Source organism: Odontomachus brunneus, unplaced genomic scaffold, assembly GCF_010583005.1.
Source record: "Odontomachus brunneus isolate Ranch 3 - 2012 unplaced genomic scaffold, Obru_v1 Obru_scaffold_028, whole genome shotgun sequence".
NCBI lineage: Eukaryota > Metazoa > Arthropoda > Insecta > Hymenoptera > Formicidae > Odontomachus > Odontomachus brunneus.
The window spans coordinates 258232-270338 of NW_022639478.1; the positions used below are offsets into that span (position 1 = coordinate 258232).

The window sequence follows — 12107 nt, forward strand, 5'->3', positions numbered from 1 at the left end:
CTTTGGCAATAATTAAGATTACCATTTGATTTGTTACATTGACAAATACAGCGACTTGAATTTTGCGTTGTATTTCATGCCGTGGTAAGTTTTCTTTTTTTTTTTAAACACGAGTAAAGTTTTATTATCAAAGTATGGACGATGTATATGTCCGAATAAAAATGATCAATGCTTGGTTGTCACTCGTTGTTTTATAACGCGTCCATTGACCATTTATATATAGGGTGTTCCAGATCATCATTCTCAAATTTCACAAGAGTGTGATTGAGTGAACATAAAAGTCATATCGTTTTGCGATGCTTGTAATAAATTTTGAGATATTAAAGGAGGTTTCTCTCTTTTTTTATGGTTACAACCTGTAAATCTTAATGCTTTTAATAACTATATTTTGTAATATAATTTCAGTAATCAGTATGTGAAAGAGCGTAGGTTTGTGAGCTACACAATTTCGATGCGCAGTTTCTTCTTTCTTTGGCAATGATTAGTTTTATTACCTGACTTGTTATATTGACGGCGACTCGAATTATACATTTGTATCGCACGTTGCGCTGTAATTTTTTTTAAAAGGAACGAGTAAAGTTTTATCATAAGGTATGGACAATGTTTCCGAATAAGCGATCGATTATTCCGGCGGGCAATACTTTATTATGCTATAAAAAAATATATTTAGCTTATTTAGACCATAACAATATTCTCTTCAAGTCTTCAGTCTGCACTCTGAACAGATTTGTGTACGTACAGATTTGTAACGTAACAGTGGAAGACATTGTTATTTTAATAACTGCGCAACACGGGAGTTGCAACTTTGTACAATCTATGCATAATCCTAGATAACACATACAAGTATCAGAGATGTTTCTTAAACGTATCTATAGTTTCACAAAGCATTAATAAGAAACGTTTTAACAAGAACCTTTCTGAAATCTTATTTATGAAACGTTTATAAAACGTCTTAAAACGTTTATAAAACGTTTCTTGAACGATTTTTTTCGCAAAAGTAACGTTTCATCTAACGTTTTTTGAGTGGACATTTTTACTCATGAGAAATGTTTCAGAAACGTTATGAAACGTTTTGGAAACGTTATGAAACGTTTGGTTCTAACGTTTATAAAACATTGAAACGTGTGTGTGTTACTTGGGATCTTATCTGAGAAAATTTAGAGGCTTTTAAATTATTTTTTCACAGATCTCAAAAATAGATGGTTACAGCCTTATTGCATGGTAGGCATCGCTGTCGACGACGCGATATCGGTAGCGTCGTCAGATCTCCACAGTTGCGTTATTGTCTTCGTTTGCGTATGGAAGTTTACTCCCTGAAACGAAATTGAATGAGGCTCGAATAATCAATTATCGTTTTTGATAACAAGATCTTTGTTAAAAATTTACAAAGGTGATATGAGTAATTCGTCCGGATGGAATCCGCGCGAGATTTTGTACACTTACGTATTTTCCGTAGAAATTATTATCGCCGAGGAAGGAACCCTTGTTGCCGGTAAAGCTGAACATCGGCAGGGGAACAGGGATGGGAACGTTAATCCCAACTTGGCCGGCTTCGATTCTATTTACGAACGCCCTGGCTGTCGCGCCGTTTGTTGTGAAGACAGCCGTGCCATTACCGTAGGGGTTTCTGTTGATGATGTTGATGGCCTCCTCGGTCGTGTCAACAAATATACATGATAGGACGGGCCCGAATATTTCCTCCGTGTAACACTTCATCGTGGGCTGTAACATATAAAACAATCTGTAATACAAGTTCTGTTTCGGATTTTTCGATAATCTGGTGAAATCTATGAATGGTCTAGGAATCCTCTCTCTCAGAATGACATGCTTAAATACGTGAAATAAGATATGAAGGATTACAAAGGGGGAACTTGCTACATTGAAATACAATTGTCAAAACATCCAAGAAACAAAATTTATAAATTGTCAGCACTAAATTTCAATTAACCCTTTACCTTTCACTGGTACCAATAGGGACCACTTAGAATCGGGCAGTTGAAACCTTATAAATGTGCTATTTAGAATGTTTTTGACATATTTCATTTAAAAATGAAACAATATTTCATTAAAAAAAAGTTACTAGAATGTTCCATGAATTATGCGCCTTAAAGGGTTAAAGAGTTTCTTGATATCTATGGGTGTCTACAAATTTTCCCTAAAATAAGGAAAGGAGGTATGATCGAGATTACCTATCGATCTGGAGAAAACAAGGACCGAGTATGCGAAAATAACACAATTATTAGTCATTTATAATAAAGAGCAATTTTGTTTGAGACGAGATCTGGAGAATTGGTAGCTCAAAGACAAATTGTCATTAACGTAATATATCCACACAGAGATTCACCAAAATGCGGAAAAGTCGATCGTAGATAAGTTCTCCTTTACCTTAACATCGATTAACAACGAGGGTCCGACGAAGTTTCCATTTTCATAGCCGGACACAACAATACCCCTTCCGTCGAGGGGCAATTTCGCGCCGTCCTTAACGCCACTTTCGATCAGCTCGCAAATTCTCTGTTTCGCCTGCGGCGATATGACAGGTCCGAGGTCAGTGCCAGGCACGTGACCAGCGTTGACCTTCAACCTTTTCGCCGCCTCTACCAGTTCAGGTATCCATTCCTTCGACTTGCCCACGAAGATCGCCACTGAGAGCGCCATGCATCGTTGTCCGGCGGCGCCGAAAGCCGCGCCGACGATCTGTGATATCGTCTTGTTTTTGTTGGCATCTGGCAGCACGATGCAGTGATTTTTAGCGCCCATGTTGCACTGCACCCTCTTACCGTGCGCGCTGCTTTGCTTGTAGATATATTGACCCTGTAAATTTATAGAATCATTGTCTCGCGAAATTGTGTGAAATTTCCATTGTTACACCTAAAATAATAAATTTCTCTACTGTTATCTAAAATAATATAATCTTATTCTTAGGAAAAATCCTTTTAGAGTGTTCAAGGAAGAAGGATTCCATGTTTACAGGATAAATAGTACTCGTTATAAAGAGTGTTTAGTAAGAGTGTTTAGTACTGAATAAAGAGTGTTTAGTAAACAGAGATTGAGAAATCAATTTTTTCAGAGTTACTAATGTTTTTCAGTATTGGTAATGTAAGCTGTTTGTATGCTTTCGTTGATTACACGCGGTGAATGAACAAACAAATATCTCACCATATCGTTACTTTGATTTATAAACATTGTATTTACATGTTCTTTTTCGGGTCTTCTAATCAGTTCTATTTTTACACAATAATATTACGTTATTATCTTGCTACAGCACAGTATAGTAACTTGTCTTTATGACCAGAGATTGTACATGTTCAAGAGACGCAGTAGCAAGAATCCTCTCAATTACGTCGGCTTATTATTCCAAGTGGGAAATGGCAGACATTTCATATATGACCTTGCCAATCGAAATATTCCAGTTTGAGAGCAGAGATGACGTCTTTATGTGTGCAGAAAGGTGTCCAAATCAAAAAGATTTTGTAATGTAAAAATGTAAGCGTGCGTAGAAATATATGAAGGACATATGAAGCATCTGTTGCAACCATCAAATCATAATAAATCATAATAAAATAATAATATGGTAAGATACTTTGTTCATTCACCACGCGTGATTAATGGAAGTATGCAAATAATTTGCATTACCAAAACTGAAAAGCATTTGTAACTGAAAGGATTTTTCGACCTATGTTTGTTCAACATTTTGTACTCAGTATAATGAGTACTATCTATCTTGCAACTCTTGAATTCTTTTTTTTTCAACACTCTGTGTATGGTCTCAGGGAGACAAGATCAAAAGAGAAATATTCTAACACTTGAAAAAATTCTAGCTGTTATTTTTTGTAATCCCATATTCTAAACGAGAATATTCTTACTGAAGCGAATAAATTTACTAGATATCAATAGGTTTACTTGAAGCAAAATGCCTTTTACTAGAAGCAATTTCTTTTAAGAACAAGACTTATATTTTGTAGAAAAGATGAAATTCTTCTAGCTTTAGGAATACTGTGTTTAGAATATTTTCTTTTTGATTAAAAAAAAATCCTCTCTTTTAAGACCATATCTGAGAGGATTTCCGCTAAAAATAAGATTATATTTTTTTGAGTGTACATTAGACACACGAAACAAAAAATAGATACTTGGCATAAAGAGAAGAAACAAACAGAATATTTGTTAAATAGAATTTTTATTTCTTCTCTCTTATGCGGGTTTTTCGGAAAAAAAGATTAATCTATATGACAAAGAACGATAAAAAAATTCGATATTTGAGATTTTTCATCTCATTCTTCATCTTCGCTTACCGCCTGATCAGAACCGACGAACGAAACAGCCTTGATATCGGGATGCTCGCAGATGAACTTCACAGACTCACGTTGGCCATGTATAACGCTTAAAAGGCCAGCTGGGGCACCGGCTTTCGTGAAGAGATCAGCGAGAATCATGGACGCACCTGGTACACGTTCTGACGGCTTTAGGATAGCGGCGTTCCCGCATGCGACCGTTATTGGAAACGACCAAAGAGGTATCATGGCAGGGAAGTTGAAGGGACAAATGGACGCGGTAATGCCGAGGGGAACTTTGTACGAGACGATATCCATGTCCGTGGCGATATTGGTCGAGGATTCGCCCATCTGGAGCATCGGGATTGATGTGCATGCATCGACAACCTCTGCGGATACACAATTAAATATTAATCGGGACATTAAGTATGCTTTACAACGTCGAGTATTACTATATTAAGTTTTTGTTGATAAAAAAATAATATTTGTTGTAACATTTATAAAATTATTATATAATATTATTAATTATTATATATTTATAAAATTATTATAATATTATATAGTTTCAGATCACTTGTCCACCTCTTTTATTTTGTAAAGGAATGGAAAGTTGGGAACGCATGTTTACCATAAAAGCCTATCTGAAGTTTCTGATGATGGTATTTTCACTTTTGGGAAACCCACGCAAATACCAGAAATCGAAGGCAATTTAAAAATTTTAAATGGTAACATAGGGCAGTAAGAATATTATTGAATAGGGTTTTTAGAAAGAAATAACTTTTGCTGGAAAAAAAATTTAATATCTCTCGGAAATGAAAAGATAATTACAGATGTAAAAGCATTTGTAATTAATTGATTTTTCGACCTATGTTTGTTTAACATTTTGTACTCAGTATAATGAGTGCTATCTATCTTGCAACTTTTGAATCCTTTTTTTCAACACCCTGTGTATGGTCTCAAGAGAACTGTTTTAAAACCAAAAGGGAAATATTCTAACACTCAGAAAAAGAAATCTAGCCGTTATTTCCTGTAATCCTATATTTTAAATGAGAATATTCTTACCGAAAGAATATTCCTTTTCTGCTAAAGCGAATCCTAAATTTCCTAGATAGCAGACTTACTTATTCAGATTCATTTGCTAAGCTAATGAATTATCAATTTTTGTAATTTAATAAGAGTATATTTGTAATTAATCAAGAAGAAGATACGTACGTAGACCTCGAAGTACATCTCCTTCCGCGTCAGCCATAGTTTTTCCATTTTCTCTCACAATATTCTCAGCAATTTCTTTCTAAAAATAAATATTTTTAATATATGCGATTTAAATAAAATATTTGTTAAACGATTCGTTTGCTGATAATTGACATTTGCCTTTGCTGGCTTCTTTATTATTGCCGAATTACAAGATTTCTTCACTTTGAAAAGTTTCACGGTCGGCTTTTTCCACTTCGTGCAACGGTATAACAATTATATCTAACTCTCTATGACCTACTTTAGAACTTAATATATATATATATATATATATATATATATATATATATATATATATATATATATTTGAAATAGGTACTAACCGAATGTTCTCGTATAAGCGCTTGATATTTGAGCATCAAATTTTGTCTCGTGAGCACGCTGGTGTTCCGCCACTTTTCGTATGCTTTTCGTGCACTTTGCACAGCGCTCTCCATCTCGTCCTTCGTGCATTTCGGAGTTCGACATAACAGCTGATTCGTCGCAGGGTCGTGGACATCCGTAAATTCCGTAGCCTTTGATTCTGCAGAGGATATTTCGATTGACAAATTGACATGATCTACATGTAGATAATGTCGTTGAAACGATTAAAATCATGTTTATACAACACAAGAGAGAAGAAAGAAGGAAGAGAGATTACAAATTGTACGTTTACGATTAACGTCGTGAAACATCTAATGTGTTTAACGTGTGTAATTTGTGCGATTTTACACGTGAAGTTCGACATAACAACAATTACCTACGAATTGTCCATCGATGTACATTTTAACCGTTGGGGCGGCATTGCTGTAGGATCGGGTGTTGAAACGTACCTGGAATTGTTGATATTAATATTGTACAAGTAATCATTTGTACAATATCGCGTGATATTTTTCAACGACAATCTACAATAATCGTGCATAATGATGCAAATCATAAAAAAATCAAGGTTAAAAATTCATATTCAACAATATCTTGTTAAAATACAATTTAAACGTATTTCTAAAGCTGGATAATGACTTGGTAAATATATAATCTACACAGCAGGAATGTCCCAAATACATCATAGGGATATCTAGATTGCATATCCCAAATGTATCTATGATATATTTTGGACACCTCTGCTGTGTGGCAAATATTTATCAGGTTAACAAAAATATTTATTATTTTCATTTCTCTTTTGTTAAAAGGAATTGGACAAATTGGCTTTTCCACTTTATTTGTAAATTAAATGTAAATTTCCACGTGGGATGTTTTCGCGGTCACACGCGATTAATATGCATCGATAAGCCGACGAGACTTCGTTATCCAAAATTACTTTAATTCTTTTAAATAGCAAGCAAATATTTGCACAAGTTATTTTTAGACCAACACGTAAACAATTTATTGCAGCTGACAATTGTTTACTCTTGTTCGTTTTGCATTATATGAAGTTATATGAAGTGTCTTTATAGACAGAGATTGATAAAGCGACTTCTCCTCTCACGAATATTATTGTCGCCGAGGGTCAATCAGGTCAAAACGCTTGCCACTTGGAGAATGCAAGACAGTGTTGAGCAAAATGGATTCACGATTGACGATCGAAGGTTTCAATTATGCTTCTTATGAATGTGTACATTAGAGTTTACGAGAAATATATTTTTTTCTGTATGAAACAGTAACATGTAAATTTATCGATATACATTCTGAGAATTTTTGCGATAACGCAGCAGCTGAAATATTATGCACTTTTTTTTCTAGTCGTTTACTATATTTTATTTTATTTGATGCCAGATATTTATCACATTTGCATTTTATTAATTGTAAAAAATAACATAGATTAAACGAACAACGCGATCTCTAAAAAACAAGCAAAAGTTGCAATTATTTACCTCGAGTGATATTATAATTCTGTTACAGTGATTTTATAGAGAATGTCATTCTACTTCGTTCGCAAATGAAAGGTATCAGCGATATAATTAGCAAAGCAAACATATTTCTCTGAGGTACGAATTACGTATACATTAGTTATTACGTATGGCCATAAGTTTCCGATAAAGCCGTTATCAGATAGCATTTGCGAAAGGCTTCATACGTACGTACAAAGATTTTCCAAGCGAAATATCGAATAAAACACATATTCGGCGATTATTTTAAAGTGATTACAAAATATTTATCGTTTCTCACACGCCATAACACAGAGATTTAGCACTATTATCATAATATCTATTTTAAAGCTCGACTCTTTTATACACCGTCACGCGTAGCATACGCCACCAATATGCTACGTTATAACACGTGACTGTCGGTGGCACATATACGTTAGTTAGACAAACAAATGAGGTAAAAAAGAAATTAATAATTTCTCTTACAGTGCAATAATTATTCCTTGACTATAATTTACATTAATTATCGAAGGTATGACATAACGGGCGAAGCAAAATGGCAGTGGACAATGAAAAGCATAAGCTTAAGTCTGCGTTTGCTGTGACTTTCCGCGCCAACAACGCATTTTGCGATTGCACAAACCGCCATTAAGATTCACGCACACCGAGGGAAAAAGGAATTGGCGGGGTCAGGACACGTGCGAAAAGACCTCGAATCAATTTTGGCGCTACGCGAGAGGAATTTTCGCAAGTTCATCGGATGCTCACTAGATGGTCCTATTTCCTGCGTTAATGCATTTAAATGCAACCTGCAAGAGCTGCAGTTGTGGCGCAGCAGGTTTTGAGGAGCGAACGGAATGACGGTCTGACGTATTGGCGCGCACCACACCACACGATGACGTGTATCTTCGTACCTCACACTTGGCGATTCTCGCGAGGAGCGACATGCTGCCGGAGTCAACACGTTCGACGGAGCCGCTTGTGTAGAACTGAACGAAACGTGTCGCAAAAATGGCCTCTACGTCTACTCGACGTAGCGCACGATGTTTTCCGGCGAGATAGTACCGGCGGTTATTTACAATGCCTCGTGCGATCGATATCTCGCCGGGAATGCAAAGGGGGATACGTTTCCGAGTGTTTTCGGTGCTTAAGATGTCGCCACAATGTTGCGCCGACAGGTCTTCCTGTTAAGAAAGTGAAGTGACCGACGGTCGTCGGCGCAATGAGTTCGTCTCCGTGGCAGCCGATCGATAGAACAATTGTTGCAAATTCAGTCAAAATCTCGCAACGCTCGCTTCATCCTTTTATTTAACGACAAAACGACGTGATTCGTGCTTGCTCATTTTGTTCACGTTAAATTTTACTCGCGAACAGACGCTGGTTTAATGCAATTAATATGAAACCGACTTGAATTGTATTTTTTTCGCGCGAAATGTATGTGTGTGCACGAACATGCACGAAACCAACTTTTGCGACATTGTATTTTGATAGTGCAAAATGTACGTGTATCTAGAAGCATACGGTTTGATATACAAAATTTCAGTATCCACCATTTCATTTTGTGCTGCTGTATATATGTGTGTCTACAGTAAAGAGAACTAACTATCAGGATCAGCATTTAACTGGCTTACTTTTGCTTCATATAAACTATTGGCAAAAAAATTGAATTTTCAAGTTGATTTTGTATCACTCAGTTTTCATATTTAATTGCAATTGCATTTTGCATGTCATTACACATTTCCACTTGTGTAATTTTGTTTGGTTCGATTAAATTGTAATAATAGGGAATGACTAAAATAGACTCATTGCGACTGATTTAGTCGAATAGATGTTTGAGCGAGACCATAAATCGATATAAACGGTGCCTTTGACTGACCAACTGCTGGCAACTTGTTAGCTTCGACGGAACGATTGCCGTGAGAATTTTATTTGGTGCTTGAGATGTCACCACAATGTTGCATTCGCCAGCTGGCCGGCGTGTTTAATTCATGATAATAAATAATACGAATTCATTGCAATATACTTTAATTTGCTCGTAATTTTTAGACGCGCATTTCTGCAGATACGTACCGATGACAGAATACTCGTTAGATTTTTGACACTCTATATATATTTTATTACATAATATATATTATTACATGAGAAGGCAAACGACTTATATTGTCGAAAATTTAACGAAAATTTAACGTAATTGTCAACAGACGATCATAAATCATACTATAGAATCGCATCCAAATGTGAACTATTGTAAAACTCGGAATAACGCAATTTGTCGACGTAAATTTACATTATCTGTTATCTTTTAGCGAAAAAGAGTCGTTTAATTTTTTATATGTTTTCGCGACCAACGATATTTACAATGTAAGCAGTTGTAAGGACATCTAAAATGACACGCCAAGGATAATATAAATCTGATTTTTTTTTAATTTTTTTTATAATATAAATAATATAAATCCTTTAAATTTCAAAAGTCGCTGCTTCACGAAGTAAATCCCGCTATATTATTGGAATCAGCGATTCCAATAGCTTTTTTTGTGACTTTCTTTCCAATATACTCATATAAATAACAGTATAATCTACTGAAAGTAAACATTCCACGAGAACGTCGTTTGTTTCGCTCGTTCGAGTTCCGGGATCGAGTGTACGCGCGAGGAATAACGAAGGCAAAAGCTGAGCCATCGATGATTGCCGCTCGTGCGCGTCACGTGATTACATAGAAGTTGATTGGTGGATGATCATTGGAATCAATGAAGTTCTACCCGTTATGCTAAATCTGCTCGACCGTCTACTACGCATACGATCACGTGAGCGCCCGATTCCTAGGCTTATTTGCGCACGTATCTGCTGCGCGGGCGAGGAAAGTGAAACCGCGCTGGAAACCTGGCTGGAAAACGCAATCTGCGTCTGCCATTAGTGTCACAATTACGACTCGTAACGGGAAACGTAAGCAGAAATTGGATGACGACGGTGATGCGCTGAATTCAGCAATGTTAACTTTCTACGTAGATTTCAGAGAAACTGAAGCCTCTTAGATCAACGCTTGCTAAGTTTGAGCCTCTTTATGAGAGCCAAGCGCCACTCAGCGTTTGCGCTAACAAACGTCTACAGTCTAATTAACTTACCTCATCGCAACGCAGAGAAATACTCAGCCGGAGAATCTCAAACGTCACGGTTCTCAATTTAGATCTCTTTCGACGTAAAGGGCGACATAGAATTTCTAGATTTCCTTTCGCGGATTTCACCCGCGACTCTATTTGTCTCTACATTCATCTATTTGTACCAACGTAATGTGCAATTTTGTGGAAATTCTTTTACACTCTAGATTAAGAAAGAAGACTCGTTCGATTGTTCATGCCTCATTCACAGAAGGATGCATGCTGCATTCAAGTAAATATTACTTGTTTTAAGTATTTCATGAGTTTGTATATCTGCAAATCTATCATCAGTTCATCACAGATATTCAATTTATTCAAAATACATTTTGAAGCTTAGCATTTCGTTCAAGAATATTAAATTAAAATAAAAAATCTGTTTGCTTACGTAGAATCAACTTTTTCTTGGATAGAGTTTTCTAGTCATATTGAGAGTAAATTCTTCTTTCGAGAACATAATGACGAGCTCTTTGAAAATGTGTGATGAGTATATTTTGAGACAATTATCAAGAAAATATTCTTCATTGAAAATAACCATTAATTTAAAGCATCAAGTAATCTCTTACAAGTAATCGCTTTTCTTATCAGTGGAACTATATTTTTCTGTGTGTGTCAAGCTAATTGCGTCGGTATCTTTAGCGAGATCCACTGTTCTTCTTATATCAACGAATGCCTCATTTTATGCACGAAAGACCGGTCGCAATGAATTACACATCGCGATAAATGGCTCATTATCGCGACTTGTAGATCGTGAATGCGAGATAATCGTGCACAAAGTTAAAGCCACTCGCGTTTCCTGCTCCGCGGATTTCGAATGCACGCTTCGTGCGACGCGCGTATTTCGACACAGCTGTCAGCGGAATAATAAAAAGTGGAAAGCAAACGAAAATATGTTTCTCGTAAATGGGAATAGATTCCGTCGTTTGTCGCGTGCGCCTGTGATGTAACACACGGCCGATAATCTTTTTGACGTTAACCATCGCGAGCGAAATACGTGCGCCAATACGCGATTCAAGTCGCAGACGTTTTCCGCGCGTCACTATCGCTGTTTCGTCTTATCGAGACGCGATATCAAATCCGCTTAGTTTTCTCTAATCGCATCAATTTAACAAACTGGAAACCGTCGCGATAGCAGCTCGTCTAACACACTGTCCATAATTCTCTCGATGGCTTCTAATCATTTCACATCACTGCGAGTGATACTGCGCGGAGGACATATGTGTTTCTACGTGAAGTTAAAATAATTTAATTCCGTGTATCTTGGCACTTCCTCTCCGCAGACACACCAAAGCGTGGTGCTTGTTTTTACGGTAAAAAGGTCATTAAAGGTGTTGCAGGAGTGATTGATGCGCCAGTTCTTAAGGAATATTCTGATTTAAAAAGTCACAAGAGGAAAAGGTACTTTTCCGGAAATTTTTGTAGGAAAACGAAACAATCGAGTAACATCAAACTTTACATAATTTCTTTAAGCCTTATTTTTAAAAGATATTTTTATTATTTAAGTGACAAAAACACTCTTCTTTTGTATGTTATTTCCTGATTTCTAGAAGCTCGCAAAAAGAAAAACTTATATCAATGATGTAAGTGAT

At 36.3% G+C, this 12107-nt stretch overlaps 1 protein-coding gene across 3 annotated transcripts; it reads right to left on the reverse strand.

Annotated features, from left to right (window-relative positions):
- Positions 1–622: 622 nt before the first annotated feature.
- On the reverse strand, positions 623–8441 carry LOC116842900 (probable methylmalonate-semialdehyde dehydrogenase [acylating], mitochondrial). Of its 3 annotated transcripts, none has more exons than XM_032812744.1 (8): positions 8281–8441; positions 6262–6334; positions 5846–6045; positions 5484–5562; positions 4293–4660; positions 2386–2814; positions 1444–1722; positions 623–1313 (listed from the first exon to the last, which is right to left on the reverse strand). In XM_032812744.1, the coding sequence occupies exons 1-8, from the start codon at positions 8311–8313 to the stop codon at positions 1212–1214; spliced, it is 1563 nt and encodes a 520-aa protein (XP_032668635.1). In that variant the 5' UTR covers positions 8314–8441; the 3' UTR covers positions 623–1211. The 3 variants fall into 3 exon arrangements, with proteins under 3 accessions (XP_032668635.1, XP_032668634.1, XP_032668637.1); XM_032812743.1 differs by having other exon boundaries at positions 8176–8394; XM_032812746.1 differs by lacking the exon at positions 8281–8441 and adding an exon at positions 8135–8226.
- Between the last annotated feature and the right edge of the window lie 3666 nt (positions 8442–12107).

Bases quoted from the DNA above. Each gene is read 5' to 3' on its own strand.
- LOC116842900 (XM_032812743.1), bottom strand. From the start codon at position 8,313: ATGTCGCTCCTCGCGAGAATCGCCAAGTGTGAGGTACGAAGATACACG. The intron at 1,723-2,385 runs GTAAAGGAGAAC...TATATGTTACAG, and splicing joins CGTTGTTAATCGATGTTAAG to CCCACGATGAAGTGTTACAC. The intron at 1,314-1,443 runs GTAAGTGTACAA...ATTTCGTTTCAG, and splicing joins ATAATTTCTACGGAAAATAC to GGAGTAAACTTCCATACGCA.